Genomic DNA, 16130 nt, shown 5'->3' on the forward strand with positions numbered 1-16130 from the left:
ATTTTCAGGATCGGGATAGTTTGAACTAAGCTGATCTTCTCCCTTTATGTTGATTAAAATCCTTGTGTAGATTAACGCCCACCTGCACTCCCCCCGGCAGCTACTGTGCTGCACCTTATCTGCACCTCCCCTGACCTGGCCTAGCTTCTTCCACAAGCGCCTGCGCGCGGCGCGCGTGCACTCAAGCCCAGACTCCACCCACCCCCCATCTGACCCCTCGACCTCCCCCCATGTCTCGCTCGCCTGCACATGTCGCCATGGCAGAGGCCAGCCTCAAGAGGACAGCCTCTGAGCTAGATGATCCCGCGTCTGGATCTGAAGATGCTGAATCGTCGCCGGCACTGTCTTCACACCCCACTAAGCGCAGATATATAGACCAGTCCTCCGCCGAAGCCCAGCCGGCAGTTGATGCGGGCTCCCACACAACTACCGCCTCATCGCCAATCACAACGGCCAATGGCCTTTCCAATCATCAGCAGCGACAATTCCACGATGGAGATCCTTCGACGACACATGCGCCGCCGTTGTCGGGACCTTCGACAAATCACGTCAAGTCTCCCGGCCGTGTTCAAGTTCCAGAAGCGCTCGACGAAGATCGACTCCGAAGAATGGAATCCGGAGATCTCGTACAGACCATCCTGGAACTACAGTCAACATACCAACATAACATGAGCATTGTCTCGGCGCAGTATGAGGATGTTTCCAGGCAGTTGGTAGAGATACGGACGTGTTTGTCGACCTTGCTGAAGGGGTCAACAGCAAGTCTGGAGGCTGCTTCACGAGTAAGTCCTCTCCACCTACATGCGTCAAGAACTTGCGCTTGCTCTTAACTACTTCCGTCTAGGGTGTTTACTAACAACTTATATTCTGCCTTCAGTGTCTCAATGCCACGCCTACTACGTCTACCACTGACACAATTCCCAAGCTGGTACCGGTCACACCCTTACCAGTCATACCGGCGCACACTGGTCGAGACATAGACAAGTCTGCGATTCAGCACGCAACGCTTGTTCCACCCGCAACAGAACCCACAGCCAGGCGTTCACCTCCTTTCACCGAGGCGACACCTCTAGCGACGTCTCTCTCCGCCTCGGCGCGGCCGACCCCTTCCCCATCCGTCGATGCGAGCTTTCAGCGCATCAACACACCGGCTCGCGTACCGCTGAAGCTCATCTTCCCGCCGGACGGTTCCGTGCCCACGGTTGTGACCTACAGTACCCTCCATACAGTCGGGGAGGTCTGGGCCGAGTTCAAGCATGGCCTGGATGGCACGCCTCCCATAGAGGTCATTGAGCAACAATGGGGCTCAAGGTGGCGTCCTGATCCTAAAGGCCGGACGTGGTTCAGCAGACGTAAGATTGTCTGGGACAAGGTCCGCGAGCTGATCCACGACGGCCTGACCGAAGAGGACGCCGTGAATGAGGTTGACGCCATGCGCAACGGCAGGAGCGTGCACTGGCTGATCAACCTCTTGACTAACGATCGCAAGGAGATCAAGGCAAGTTGGAAGGCGGCCGCTGCTGCTGCGAAAGCGGCCAAAGGGAGGAAGTAGTGGCGGTGGATTAAAGACCGTTGATCCCTCCCACTTTCCTTTGTTCTGATACCCTGTTACTATATAAACATGCATCGAATCCAGTGGAATCTGTGGTGTTGTAGTGCATTACTACTGTACGGCTTGCGTTGGTTTAGATGGGTCTGTTCTACTTTTATCTATCGTGAGGTTACACAACCGTTTACAAATTCAGTCCACCCATGTACAGCTAACTATACATAACTATAGATAGCATCTATCACTATTGATATTCAAACAAGATCACTTGAAGAAGAAAACTGAGTGCAATTCGAGATGAGATGAAATTGAAAGCCTTATTTCGCTTGAGGTATCTTGGCATTTCCCGATGCACCGCTGGGGCTGAGCCCCCATACCTAGCATTTCAATGCCTGCCAGAGGCCACCGGAAACACTTGACTCTATTGTTCAAAATGTCCAAGTGTTTCAAACGCCACCTGCCTTTGACGCCACGAACGGCCAGCAGACCAGCCCAACGGTGGTGAGCGACAGCGCCCCAGTCGCCCCCAGGCTGCGCGCAAACGCGGCGCGGGCCCGGCGGCGACTCTCGTCCCCGTCTCGCATTGCCAGCTCCTCCAGAACCTGCCGGCTGAGGGACGGGCTGCGAGCATCGAGGAGTGGCCTGTGACTAAGGCCGCTGCTGCTGCTGCTGCTCCAGATACTGCTGCTGCTGCTGCTCCAGATACTGCTGCTGCTGCTAGCGCTGCTGCAGCTGATGCTGCTGCGGATATCGTCGTCCTGCAACTGGCTGCTGACGAACAGAGCCGGGTCTGGAATCTCGAGACGCGGCAGGGTGTCCTGCGGCCTCAGGAATGGGGATTTGGGATATGCCTTTGACGCGCAGTGGCCGGCGGGGATCTGCACGGTCACCCTCCTGTTGAGCTTCGGGGGTTCGCCGCCGGCCTCGGCGAGGTCCTGCGCGGCTTGGAGGTGTGATACCTCGTCGTCCAGCGCCGCCAGCTCCTCGATGATCTCCCGATCCAGCGGTGGCATGTTGTCGTAGATGCTGTTGTTACTGCTGCACTCATCGTCGCCTCCCATCGCCGGGCGCGGGGATTTCGGGTATGCTTTGGACGGGCCGTGGCCAGCCGGGATCTGGAGGGTTACCCGCCTCTTTAGCTCTGGCTTTGAGTGTCCGACTGAGGATTCATCGTCGGCGTCATACGCAGCTTGGAGCCGGGATACCTCGTCGAGCCGCTGGAACAACTCATATGAGAAGTCGTAGAAGTGGCAAGCGGAGGTTGACATCTTGAAGGATGATTGTCAGGGGAGGTGTTAGTGTAATGCTTACCTTGGCTTCTGCTGGTTATAAACCCCGTCTATTCCACCTGTGTTTGTGATTTTGGGTTAGTGGGTTAAAGCTGTGGTTTAAATGGCAGAGGCTTTGATGAGCTTGATGACCAAATCCCAGTTGTGCCTTTAATTTATTGCGAGTGGCTTTTTATAGGAGTGGATGATCTTGTCAGAAGCATTGTGTAGCAATACTTTGTTTATCACTTCATCGGACACGGTCATTGTTCACAAAAGACATTGCGCCATGGCAATGTATTTGTCTTTGTTCTTGAGGAAAAATGGTTAAATGTGAGAATTTCTGTGAAGAGTGCTTTGTTCAAAACAACAGTGCTCGTTAAATCTCAGGTTGCTTTCTACATACCTTGATGAGGCTTGTCGAACAATAAGTCGGTCGGGCTGGTGCAAAAATAACCCATGGGCCTAGACAGACAGATTAAAACAACAAAGACAAGCAAGGGGAAAATAAACAATAAAATTTCTGAACATCATGTGCAACACAAGTGATACGAAATCATATTTTCAAAGTACATCGAATAAGCGACTAAGTAGGTATCTAGCAGGTGGCTCACGACTTAGTCTGGATACACTTGAACAGTATACTGTGAAATGAGATCGATGTTGTACTTGTATCATTTCCAAAACCCGGAACCGGTTCCTGCCGACGACCAACCAGAATCGGAGTATTTTATAACAGGGATGCTGAGCGCTTGCATGGCAAAGGATCAATGATGACATCGATTGATGCGCGTTGTCGCCTCTCAAATATACCTACCTACTCAATAAATACCTCTACCCAAAACAACCTCATTCACAAAACACGTCAAAGTACAAATCTGATGAAATGAATGAACAACCTACAACTCCCCAGCCCCGGGACGTTTTCAACAGCTCAAACCGGGATCAATGGAAAGCAGCACTGGTGACCCCACGGCCGGTGTTGATCCACTTGAATGCCGACACGACATGGCTACTCCAGATTCCGTACCCTCATGGTGCCGAGAATCCATCTGGACGATCACATTTCAACATACTGATTGATCCATGGCTACAAGGGCCCCAGTCAGATGTGGCGTCCTGGTTCTCTACACAGTGGCACGTCGTAGAGCCTAGCGTGGCCACCATAGCTGAATTAAATAAAGTCCTAGGCGAGCTCGACGAGGCTGCGAACATGTCGCGAAATGATTCGAGTTCCAGCAAGGCTGTACTATCAACGGACAGAGATGACAAGACAAGAGCAAGCAGTTGGTTTATCGACGCAGTGGTCATCTCACACGAGTTCACCGACCATTGCCACCGGGCAACCCTGGAGGAGCTACCCAAGAGCACCCCAGTGATCGCAGGGGATGAAGCCGCAAAGCTGATCGAATCATGGGATCACTTTGACGAGGTCATCGCGACACCTCCCTACTCGAGCGAGTCGGCATCATGGCAGGAGGCGATGGCGGACTGTTATCCCCTGCTCCCCAAGTGGCTGGGCATCGGGCGAGTCGTGACAGCTGGCAATGCGCTCTACTACCACTCGGCGGTGATGATTGCTTTTGGCTCAGAGACGCAAGCCGAAGCGGTTCTGTATTCGCCACACGGCATCGAAGCTCAAGATCTCGCATTCCTCCCACAGTCAGGGCTGAAGACGCTGGCGCTGCTGCACGGACTACATGACGTTCGGATATGGATGACCAAACAACTCAACTTGGGTGCGCTTAACGGGCTCCGTGCCGTCAGGGCCTGTGGTGCCAAATACTGGGTTGCAACGCACGACGAGGTCAAGCGCGGGGGAGGCTTGATCAGTTGGATGCTGCAGAGGACAGTGTATTCCCTCAAAGATGCAGTCAAGGCAGAGGAGGCGAGGATCAAGGCAGATGCTGATCAAGAGGACGTAGGGAGTTATCGGTTCCTCGAGCTGGGATCGGGCGGAGCGATTGTCCTGGCGTAAATCGTCGACGAAACTGAGTGAATGTGTTGCAGCTAGGAGATTATGATGCAATAGTACAAACGGTTTGGATCCACAATGCTAGCTCGGAACGGGAACGAGCCAAGGCGATAAAGTAGCGGTGCTATTGTCATAGCTCTCAAGCTTCACGGTTGGAGAAGCTCATGTCTGGTGGCTTGGAATGGAGACGGGCCGCATTTGTAGCGTGCTCGGTTCGGTTGGTTGACTGGGCCCTGATTTTCTTTTGGTGTTTTGGACTTTGTTAGGATCGATCTCGGTGAGTTTAAAGCAAGGATGGTTCGATATGGGCAAGGATGGTTCGAGTACAAAAATTATTTGTTGAATGGCACGGAGAAAAAGAGTCTCTTCAGCAGACAAACGGCAGTTTTTCGATCACTCTACTAATTTATCACTCTATAGTCGGTACCTTAGATCTGTTACTCAACCTAGCTGGAGGGAGCTGCTCCCACTAATTAATAAAGCAGATGAGCCGACATGAATCTTGTAAGCTTGCTGTGAAAATAAAACCCCAGCTTCAATCCCTCCCGCACTTTATTTTATGACTCCCACTGGTCTGTGCACAGGGCGGGTTTGTCCAGTCTCTTGGCCAACCAGAAGACTCCCTGCATCCAAGCCCCACATGTCTTGCGTGCACTAAACCCAGCGCGAACCAGGGCCCTTGCAACCAAATTTTCTGCGGGGGTCCAAAAAATTATCCTGATTGCCCAATGCCCAAAGCAGCGCATCAGAGATCATATTTTTCACTGTTCGTTGTTGGAGCCAGCGAACTGACCGACCGACCGTCACGAACCCACCCGGTCGTCTACCTTCAGCCTCCTCCCCATCGTCGGCAGCCTTCCTCCACCTTGTCCCAGCCCGGTTGGCACCTTTTGTGTCTTTCTGGCTGGCAGCGAAGAACCCTGGACTTTCTGCCGTACCATCAAAGGTCACCAAAGGTTAGGCACCGAACAGTCACGTCACGTTACTATGGCTCCAACTACCACGGCCGCCACAAACGGCGTTCCGACCGGAGCTGTCGTGGGTCACCAACGCCGCCCGACCAAGACGCACGTTGTGCCTGTGTTGCCGCTTCCCTTGGACCGAAAGCATCGGGAGCAGCGCCAACAGCGTGAGATGCGCGCCGCTCAAGCGGCTGCACCGTCGACACCAACAGCCACCGCTCACAACCACGCAAGCGCCCTGCCTCGCGATGCTCCGGCCGCAGACTCGAACGCGCGCCTCCAGGCAAACGGCAAGACCGACTGCTCTCCTCGCCGTGAACTCCCTACCGCAACGGGCCAGAAGAACAAGGATTCCGGATCTACCGCTTGCGAGAACCACTCCGCCGTCCGTCAAGGTATGCAGACTACGATCACACCCCGCACATCGCCCCTTCCCGTTTGCCGTAACTTTGTGTCTGATCAAGCTCTTTCACCAGCTTCAGTGCCGCCTGCCGCCAATGCACCACCTATGCCCAGGCAGCCCCTAGCTGCTAATCACTTCACGAACACTATGGGTGCACCGCCGCCGCCGCCTCATTCTGCCACATTCCCTGGTTTCGTCCCTCCGCCTCAAATGGTCGATATCCATTCCCGTGGCAAGGAGAACATACCGCCGACTTCAAGCGGTATCATGATGCCGCCTCAGCAGCTGCCGTTCCGTCCTCCTCCACATCAACTACACCATCCTCATCCAAGCGAAGGCAGCATTATGTTTGGTGGTTTCCAGGACTCCAACAACACCTCGCCTGGTCCTGCTTCTGCTGGCATGTATCCGCCACCGGGCATCCACTTCAACGAGCATCCGCAAGCGCCCAATGGTCACCCACACGCATGGCAGCCAGAGCATGCTAACGACGGTGGCCCGGTGTACCCTCCCGCATTTGCTCCAAATGTCATCCCTTCGCCATCTCACAGTTTCCAGGGATCAATGTCTTCCCAAACGGCCGAGAGTGGTCCTAACCGTGAAGAGAACGGCCACAGCCATATGCCTCCTCCTGTCATGATGAACAACGGCATGGCTAACGGCCACCACATGGAAAACCACCACGCGGTCCTCCCCGTCATGCCGCCGAATTCGACCCATCCTACCCCGCCTCGCTTCATCTCTCAGATCCACCAGCACGAGATACAAAAGTACTTTGAGTTCAACTTCAACAACCCTGCATCTGCCGATTGCCAGATTGTGATTAGATTCTCTCCGGATTCCGATAACAACCCATGGCGTGTTCCTGTTCAGCTCTTTGGTCATCGCTTCATCCTTAGCATCAGCCCCGCGTTGCGGGCCCACTTGCGGCAAACTGGTAACGATAGAGACGTTGCAATTCTCTTCAATGACCCGTACCTCAGGACAGACGTAATGTGGGACTGTCTCGCTAGTCTCTACGGCCGTCCTCTCTCGGATATTCCGGAAGGTGATTTTGCTCGCGCAGCTGCCTTTCTCGCCACCGGCTGTGTTTTGCAGCTGAGCTCCATTATCCGGAAGGGTGTCGAGGACGTCATGCACAGCATTCAAAACTGGGAGACTCTGGAGCGTGCTATCGAGCTGGTCTTCCATGGCACCACTGACTTCATCAACGACGTCTCGTACTTGCAGCCATCCCATGAGATTCGCTACAGGCATGGACCGGCTTCCCATGCTCTGATGGAATTCATCGTCGAGTGGATCATCAGGCACATTCCGGTCAACTATTCCCTGGACAACACTTTCCAGCTCCCAAGTTACAGCCGCCTCCCCAACGTTTCCATGCCCACGCGACAGGATATGTCTCCCGAGGAGACGCTGGCGCCTACCGTACAAGCGCCTACAAAGGAGAAGAACCCCATGCTTAAGATGATGAAGTTTGGTGACTTGCCCCTAGCATCATCGCAGCCCAACCGAGAGGAGAATGGCCACTCCCCGGCGAGCTCTGTCCCCTCAAGTTCTCCCATCAAGGTCAATGCGATCATCTCTCGGATCCTCATCAACTTGCCTTTCGCAATGCTTAAGGATATTGTTGCGTTCAAGGATGCCGGCAACTTTGATGGCTTGATGACCACCCCTCTTCGCCACCAAATCTTCTCACAGATCATCAAAGAACGCGAAAGCCGTCGCTTGGAGGTTTTGGAGGCTATCAAGGCGGGCAAATGGACAGATGCTTCGATCAAGACTCGTCTTGCATCAGATGGAGAAGATGCTGGCTCCCAAAGGTGGGACGTACTCGGATGGAAAGAGACGTACATTTTCAAGGACGGCGCCTCCGACATCTTCCGCCAATGGGAGCCTGTCAGGCTTCACTAAGCTTCTTCTGTCTTTGCTTTGATTGTTGAGGCGTTGGCTTCATTGCCACATTATGCGGCTTTGACTGTCATGATCCAACCCACATATACCCCGGGACATTCAACGCCTCATTTATTTACGACTGCATGAAGTTCACCTTGAGGGGATGTCTCCTGCTTTGAAAGGCCGGTGACTCTTATTTCCTTTGACAAAAATGGATTTCTGTTCTTTTATCTCTCGATTATCTGGTTTGCAGGCATTGCGTTCGGTGTTGGAGTTTATAAGGGCAGATGTTGTTCGTTTATGGCCCTGTCTTCTAATTTTTGTGTTTAATGGGATTACAAAAAAAAATTACTGGTATCGGGGCGTGGCTACTGGGGAAAAATTGGCTTTCATCATTTCTTATCTTCCAATCACTGGGTTATACGGGCCTTTTTTTCTGGTGGCACAAGGTTTCTATTTCTTTGTTCCCTTTGGTTCCATTTGGGTATTGGCTTTGACCCGGCACCGTGGTTAAGATTCCTTCTGGGCTTTTCCATATCTTTATTTTTTGTCTCTTACCAGCCAGCTCCAAACGGCTCCTTTTGTTTTCTTTGGACTTTTATGGTTTATTTATCAGGCTTGACAGGCGGGTTGCAATGCTTGGTGGCGTTTTATTTACCCCCATTGCTTTGACTGGAATTCCCAGCTAGCATTTACGTTTCTTATGTTTCTCTATCCATATTTTTGTTGTTCTGAACCGTTCAATTTCTCTTTCTCTCCTCCTTTGTTTTCCATTTGATACTGGGCGTGTTACGAAGGAAAAGTGTATATTCGATTCGAAAAAAAAAAAAGAACGGACGGCTTACCCACAATTACAAGAAACTGACGTAATATTTCTGGCTCGCATTCACTTGAAAGTTAATGTGTTTCGAGTGCGACATGACATAGGGAATAACTTCCGAGTCCATGGGTCCTCAAGTTAGGCCAGCGACGCCGGCCGGCGAGGGATGAACTTGCAGAAGTCAATTACTATACCCAGCAAAAGTTTACGCTTGGCAACCCAGCAATGTGAGCAAGTAGACTTTTGTCGTTGTCCCCAGAAACCCCGCCTGGCCGAGTTGGTGCATGTACCCCTGAACCCAAGTTTAATTTGCTATGGTTTTCTGGTTTGCTTGCGGTGATGGTTTGAATCCCGACGCGGTTGTGTTTGTTTTTGTCACGATGGAAAATATCGTCAAGACAAAAATCTTAGCCATATCTGGCTGGGTCTTATCCTCATCAAGCAATTACGACCGACATTGCGTTATGCAGGTCAAGATCCATGTGACCCTGGCCCATACTGCAGAGGACTCTGAGCGGGAAAATCCATACAAACTTGACAAAATGCCGAATGCATTGACTCCCAATTGAAGAAGCCTCCACTGCGAAATTGAACGGACGTGGGGAGACCCCGGTCCTTGGCGCCTCCGCAAATTTGTAGTGGCTGCAGGTAATGGAAGGTGCAGGCAGCCTCGGTTGTGGGTTGCACGTGCAAAAAGCAACAAACAAAAAAAACGTCTATTCCCACCTAGACATAGACAGGGCAGGACAGGACAAGCTCGGGGAGCTCGGTATCAAATTTGATCCAAACTCGTTACCACGCGGCCCTGAAAAAAACAACATCTCAGAACGAACCGTACTTGCAGTAAAACATCAGGCTTGCTGCATTCCATACAGGCCATACACGTCCATGGGCCTGGTGAATTTACGCAGCTTACCTAACCTTGAGTAACCTGACCTGCCTAGGCATCTTTTGGCTCTGAGCCTCGGCCTTCAATCTTCTAGAAATACACGTCAGCCAATTGAGCTTATCTTTTCTTCATTCGGCTGCCGAGACTGCCGTTTCCCGAGAAGCTACTGCCAGTCTACTGCAAATAATCAACCATCTCGAGACAGATTCACCCATCAATCACAAGAAACCAGACATTTGCCGCCTCATCCGGGCTTAGACACAACCCGACGTGAATCCAAGACAGCGCCCAAGATCCCACCCGCAAGTAACGAGCCAACACACCCGCTGAATATGGCGTCCCCGCCCGCGCCGTCCACCCGGGCAGGCGCGGCCGATCCGATCCTGCGCAACACGCTGCGGTACACGGTTTCGGCGCGCGAGTATGCGACGCTGCACAAGTACATCATCTCGAGGTCCCGGGTGTTGAGGCGGAACGCTCCTGCCGTCGAGACCGTTGCGCGCATGGTCAATGGCCCGGCGTCGGGCAAGACCACGGCCAGAGTCGAGGGAGGAAGCAGGAAGGGCGAGACCAGAGGTTCGGACAAGAACAAGGCGGACAAGGAGGTCGTGGACCCTCTGGCGCCGGTTAATGACTACAATGTGCGGGCAGTGAGGCACTCGATCCGCGTCTTCGTGGCAACGAGCATCGCCATGAAAGCCTGGGGGATGATCGCCAAGAGGTTGATGGGTGCAAAGATGGAGTAAGTCTTTTGTTTGCTCTCTTCAACTCGCCGAATCACTATGTGGTAGGTATATTGGCTGACTGACCAAAACGTACAGCCCGGCACAGGGCTCCAAGAAGGAACCTCTCTACAAATCACCCACCTTCCGCCTTTCCCTCTCCCTCAGCACAATCCTCCTCCTCTATCGCCTCCTCTTCCGCTTCTTCACCCGGCTGCGCCTGCAGCTCCTTGACCCGTCGGCCGAGCCCTTCCGGCGCCGCAACCCGCGGACGGCAGGAACGCTCACCAGCCCCTACGCGCCGGCGATTGGCGCCTCCCTAGCCGGTCTGGCTCTGGGCATCTACCCGGCGCAGCAGCTGCGCCTATCGGTGGCCATCTACGCCCTGTTCCGCGCGCTAGAGTTTGGCTGGAACTGCGCCGAGGAGGGCGGCATGATCTGGGGGTGGGAAAAGGACCCGCGTGGCGGCCCAGCGAGGAAGCGGGAGAGGCCCTGGTGGTGGGGCAGCTGGATGCTGCAGCCGTTTGCGTTTGGGCAGTTGCTGCACGCCTCCGTCTTTGACAGGGACTGCTTCCCTGCTGCCTATGGCGATTTTATTTTCAAGCGGTCCGACGTTTACATACAACGGCGGCCCGAGCAGTATCCGAGGAACTTGACGTGGCCTGGGACGTATGATATTGTGGATAGTTTGGCCAAAATGGCGAAGCTCGGCTGGCCGTGAGTATCCTCATTTGTTTGGCTGTTTCTCAGGTCTCTCAGGGGGGAGGTATTCTTGCCTTTGCGATGATGTTTATCCCATGCTAACCACAAAAAATGCGACCATCAGACCCATCGTCTCCCCGACTCTTTTCCCAGACAAGCAAAACACCCTACCTGAGGGCCTTGAAGCCATCGCACCAATCACGAACCGCGCACACCCACTCATCACGGCTCTTTCGTGCGCCACCCTCCACCCTCAGGACCCATCATGCGCTCGCACATTCTTGACCTTTTGGCTGAGGTCATTCCCGCCCATGGCGCGCTTCTTCCTCGCCATGTACGCGGTGCTAGCGCTCCCACGCTTCCGCAAGCTCTACGACGCACCGGCGCGCGTCCTGCGCGGCCTTGTGACGTCGGCACTTTCGACGTCGACGTTCCTGACTGGCGCCATTAGTACAGCCTGGGCCAGCATTTGCTTCATGCAGGCGTGGCTACCGAGAGGCGCACTGGCGACGCAGCGCTTCTTCCTCGGTGGGTTCGCGGCCGGGTTCTGGGCCTGGGTGGAGCGGAGGAGGGGCCGAGGCATCTTCCTGTACAGCGCCCGGGCGAGCGTCGACAGTCTCTGGAAGGTCGGCGTCAAGAGGAGGTGGTGGCGCGCCATGAAGGGCGGCGACGTCTGGGTGTTTGTGCTGGCCGTCATGTTGACTGGTATCGTGTATGAGCGCGACCCGGCGGCTATTAAAGAGGCCGGCTGGCGCAGAGGTGTGAGCTGGGTGAGGGGTGAGGGGTTCAGGGACTGGGCCATCGAAGAGGATGAGGAAGAGAGTGGCGAGGAGGAGGAGTTGGAGGTCCAGGTCGCATTGGAGGACAGCCAGGTGGTTCTGGTTGAGAAGGAGAACTAAGTTTGCTTTTATGTGAGGGCATTCTGGGGAGTGTTGTTTGTGGCTGCATGATTATCCATTGGGGGGCTTCATTGTATGCGGGGGATATCTTTAGATGAGCATCTCATTGAAGAGCCCTATGGGTTGCGCTGTACAAGCTGCATGAATTAATGTTTGATGAGATTTTTTTTTTTTTTAAAAAAAAAAAAAAAAAAAAAAAAAAAGCCAGACAGAGATGTTGAATGCACTAGTCTGAAGAGGTGGAAAACCTGAGCCAATATCCTCATTCACCGTCACACGCGCATTCTCCGCAACTTGTATCGACAAGTCGCCCGGTAGAAAATATCTTGACGCTAGAGATTTGGATGCTACAAGACAGCATATAGAAGTTCGTGACCGGTCTTTTAGATGTAACCCATGATCCCAAATTTTCCCACACGGACTAGAAAAAAAAAGGGGGGGTGCCTCGGTCAAGAGGAACCCCCCCAAACCAATACAGAAAAATATGGCTCGACTGATGATCGTACAACAAGAACAACAACAACAACAGCAGCAACAAGACCTCATACAACAGCCACCGTCATCTACATGTTTTGGAACCTCTGGGCCCACGAGGCGCGCGAGTACCAGGCGCGTATGCGCTTGCCCCAGACGTACATGGGCAGGGCGCAGATGGCAACGATGACCTGGGCGCTCGCGATGACGGACAGGACGAGGAGGGGGCCCGAGGACATGAACCAGTTGATCAGGGGCTCGATGCCGATAAAGGAGACGAGCGAGGCGATGCCGTTGATGGTGACGAAGGCCTGGGCCGAGGTCCTTGCGTAGGCGTCGACGACGTAGACGACGCTGGTCTGGGTGCCGGTGAGGGCGCCCAGCAGGATGACCGAGTTCCAGACCATGATCCAGGCCTGGGAGCCCTTCTCGTCCATGGACATGGCCATGCCGATGACGCCGAAGACGGTGATGGGGATGGCGATGAGGAGCAGCACCAGGCGGAACTCGGGCTCGGCGACGCCCGGGTTCGTGCCGTTGGACCGGGCCATCATGCGCGTCACGGCGTCGCTGAGGAAGCCCATGGCGGGGCCGGCGATCAGGCCGACGAAGATGAGCGGGACGTTGGTCAGGCCGATGGCGCTGGGCGGGAGCGAGTAGGGCTCGCTGCCGAGCAGGATGGTGACGAGCGTCGGGATTCCGGCCAGCAGGATCAGCAGCACCGTCGAGAGCAGGGCGCTGTAGGCCACGATGGGCGACGTCATCATGCCGAGCGGCTTGATGGACCCGGCCCAGAAGCTCATGTCGCTGAGGCGCCCGTTCCAGACGGCCAGGTTCTGGCGGTAGGTGCGCTTGGCGGGCACCTCGACGCCTATCTTCTCCGCCGGGAAGAGGTCCTCTTCGTCGTCGACCGGGTTGTCGGAGCGGCTGAAGGACGAGGTCACGCGCGGCTTGAAGTAGGCCGACTCGAGGAGGATGAAGTAGGCAAGGATGAAGAGGACGCCGAGGATGATGGCGGCGAAGAGAAAGGTCGACTCTACGCCCATGGCGTCGATGAGGAAGCCTGTGATGATTTGACTAAAGGGGGGGGGAGGAAGGGTTATGTTTGTGTTAGTCTAGCGATATATGTATATATTTTATATAGTCTTATATATTCTTATATATTGGCAGAAGAAGAGGGCGGCTAAACTGAGCCAGCTGGATTATACTTACGAGACAGTGCCACCGCTGCTGATAGCCAACCCCCAGACGGCAAGAAAAATACCACGCTCGTGGGCAAAGAAAATGTCAGAGACCGAGGCGGTGGCCAGAGAGAAGACGGGTGCCGCGGCGAAACCGGTCAATGTGCGTGCCACGACGAGGATCGGGAATGACTATTGTCGCGGGAGAATAGAGCTTGGGGTTAGTATGGGGTTAGAAGCACTAGCAGGCCTATTTTGACAACAGACAGGCACCACCATCAAGGGAGATGTGAATATTAGAAAACAAAAGAAAAAAAGAAGAAGAGAGATAGAGCAACATACAGTGGCAAAGTAAGCCATCACATTGCAACCAGTCAGGATCAAGATTCCAGCAAGATAGAAAGGCCGCCTCCCCCAGACGTCGGATCCAGCGACGACGAAGAAACTGGCGAGCGAGGTCCAGAAGGCGAGCGAGTTGATGACCCAGCTGGAGATGGAACCCTCTGTGACTCCAAACTTCTCCGCCATGGGCTTGATGCCCGGCTGGACCATGGTGGTGAGCGCATTGCTGACGGCGCTGCCAAAGGCAATGACGCAGATGTTGGCGATCTTGAAGCCCTGAGGCCAGTTGAGGGGATCGTTGGGGTCGTCGCTGGGCTGCGGCTGGAGGACGACGTTTCCCTTCTTCTTGAGGTTGGCGGTAGGGCCTCCAAAGTTTTGCTCCTGATCCGAGTCGGAGAGCTTAACGGTTCCGGGAGGGGACCGGCCCAGCCGATCTTCAACCACACCCCAACCCATCTGTTTAAATTTTTTTGGGGGGGGTTTTTTTTTTATATCTTATTCAATGCTTGTTGCGTAAGGAATGGATGAGAGCAGTCTGTCAAAGGAAGAAAGGCTAATCTCTTGCGATGCTAGAGTTGAACGACAAAAAAAATCACCAAAAAAAAATAATACAAAACAATACCAAACGACTTGAACAACTTAGCTCTAAAAAATGAATGGAAGAAAAGAATATAGTCAAAAAAGGAGCATAAAAAAAGCTACTCAGTAGCAAATACCAAACCAGTTGGTCAAAGAAGTGGAAGGTGAAGAAAAAGAAAAAAAAAAAAGGAATGAACTCGCAAACCTACGAGAGCTGCAAGACCAAAAGAATGGACAGCCGTCGACGGAAAGAAAAAAGGTGCAGCGTCAAGACGGCGACTTATTAGAATAGATGCACAGGCCAAACAGGCTATCCTGTAAGTGAATTTGTTTGGTTACAAAAGATCGTCGCTGGGATTGGGGGGAGAAAATGGAGTACAATATGCCACGCCTTTCCTTCATCCCCTTGCCTCGGCGGCACATGAGGCTGTCTGGGAGACAGGGGCAAAGGACAGACAGTCGTGGCGCTGTGTTTTGGTACGGTAGGTAGGTATGTGTACCTTGGCCCAACGCCCGGCGTCTGCCGCGTACGTCTGTCTCTATTGTCTTCTTCCAAACACGGGAAGATCAAATCCCCAGTCAGACGAACCATGTCAACCTGTTTGTGTTGGATCCAAGGTTCCACGTCGAGTAAAGGAACAGTTCGACAAGAAGCTTACTTTGGGTTTTTTTTTTCTCCTTGTGATTTTTCCTCTCCCCTTCTCTCTTCTCCTTGCCCCTGTAAACCGGCAATCCACCTAGCCTTACTTGGCATGGACCCTTTTTTTTTTTTTTTCTCCTTGGTCTTTGTTACTCTGCCTCGAACCGGAAAGTGAAATAAAACACTACAACATACTATACCTCGTACCCAATTAATTCAAAGCGTGTTGCGGTGGTGGTCCGCCCAGACGATGAGACAGCGCGGCCCTCCAGGGTCACTGTACATTGGAAACGAATCGAACAAAAAGAAAACTGGGGGACGGGAGTGTCTAACAGCCTGTTCAGACTGTCAGGTGCAGACAGTAACTACCATGTACGAGATGGGATCGTTTTGCGGGAGCCCACAAGTGGCCCAGATTGTAGCTCGATGGGGCCGTCGACCCCATGTTCAAGACGATAAATCGACGGCGGCTGTCACTGCCGGTTGGAACGAACGCCCCTTGTTGATCTTTGCTTCTTTTGCTTTTTTTTTTTCTTTTTTTTTCATATATGTTTTATTTTGTTATTTATCTCCGATTGTTCAATGTTCAAAAGTTTGGCTGGTAGGAAACACTCAATGAATGACGAGTGGAGAGTTCAGAGGGGTAGCACCGAGTCGGGTGTACCTGACATTGGGCATGCACTACGTGTGTGTGTGAGTGGTATTATGTTGCGCTGAACAACCGAGACACGGACCGCGCGACCATATGTAGAGAAAGATTTTCTGTTCCTAATTTTAGCATAATGTCGAACGAGCTGGGCTCCATCGCCCAGGAAAACAAAAAACGTAA

At 53.2% G+C, this 16130-nt stretch overlaps 6 protein-coding genes across 6 annotated transcripts; 4 read left to right on the top strand and 2 right to left on the bottom strand.

Annotated features, from left to right (window-relative positions):
- Nucleotides 1–230: 230 nt before the first annotated feature.
- Nucleotides 231–1552, top strand: PpBr36_10197 (uncharacterized protein; the record flags this gene model as incomplete). Its single annotated transcript, XM_029897310.1, has 2 exons — nucleotides 231–782; nucleotides 878–1552. 2 exons carry the CDS (start codon nucleotides 231–233, stop codon nucleotides 1550–1552), a joined length of 1227 nt encoding a protein of 408 aa, XP_029744402.1.
- Nucleotides 1553–1995: 443 nt separating this feature from the next.
- Nucleotides 1996–2817, bottom strand: PpBr36_10198 (uncharacterized protein; the record flags this gene model as incomplete). Its single annotated transcript, XM_029897311.1, has 1 exon — nucleotides 1996–2817. The coding sequence occupies one exon, from the start codon at nucleotides 2815–2817 to the stop codon at nucleotides 1996–1998; it is 822 nt and encodes a 273-aa protein (XP_029744404.1).
- An 886-nt stretch (nucleotides 2818–3703) lies between these two features.
- PpBr36_10199 (uncharacterized protein) lies at nucleotides 3704–4795 on the top strand (the record flags this gene model as incomplete). The annotated part of the gene is made up of 1 exon (XM_029897312.1): nucleotides 3704–4795. One exon carries the CDS (start codon nucleotides 3704–3706, stop codon nucleotides 4793–4795), a length of 1092 nt encoding a protein of 363 aa, XP_029744197.1.
- A 984-nt stretch (nucleotides 4796–5779) lies between these two features.
- PpBr36_10200 (uncharacterized protein) lies at nucleotides 5780–8071 on the top strand (the record flags this gene model as incomplete). Its single annotated transcript, XM_029897313.1, has 1 exon — nucleotides 5780–8071. The coding sequence occupies one exon, from the start codon at nucleotides 5780–5782 to the stop codon at nucleotides 8069–8071; it is 2292 nt and encodes a 763-aa protein (XP_029744223.1).
- Nucleotides 8072–10094: 2023 nt separating this feature from the next.
- Nucleotides 10095–12085, top strand: PpBr36_10201 (uncharacterized protein; the record flags this gene model as incomplete). Its single annotated transcript, XM_029897314.1, has 3 exons — nucleotides 10095–10504; nucleotides 10584–11201; nucleotides 11311–12085. The coding sequence occupies 3 exons, from the start codon at nucleotides 10095–10097 to the stop codon at nucleotides 12083–12085; spliced, it is 1803 nt and encodes a 600-aa protein (XP_029744222.1).
- A 563-nt stretch (nucleotides 12086–12648) lies between these two features.
- On the bottom strand, nucleotides 12649–14538 carry PpBr36_10202 (uncharacterized protein; the record flags this gene model as incomplete). The annotated part of the gene is made up of 3 exons (XM_029897315.1): nucleotides 12649–13636; nucleotides 13772–13932; nucleotides 14083–14538. The coding sequence occupies 3 exons, from the start codon at nucleotides 14536–14538 to the stop codon at nucleotides 12649–12651; spliced, it is 1605 nt and encodes a 534-aa protein (XP_029744225.1).
- Between the last annotated feature and the right edge of the window lie 1592 nt (nucleotides 14539–16130).

This window comes from Pyricularia pennisetigena (genome assembly GCF_004337985.1).
Source record: "Pyricularia pennisetigena strain Br36 chromosome 4 map unlocalized Pyricularia_pennisetigena_Br36_Scf_9, whole genome shotgun sequence".
Classification (NCBI taxonomy): domain Eukaryota; kingdom Fungi; phylum Ascomycota; class Sordariomycetes; order Magnaporthales; family Pyriculariaceae; genus Pyricularia; species Pyricularia pennisetigena.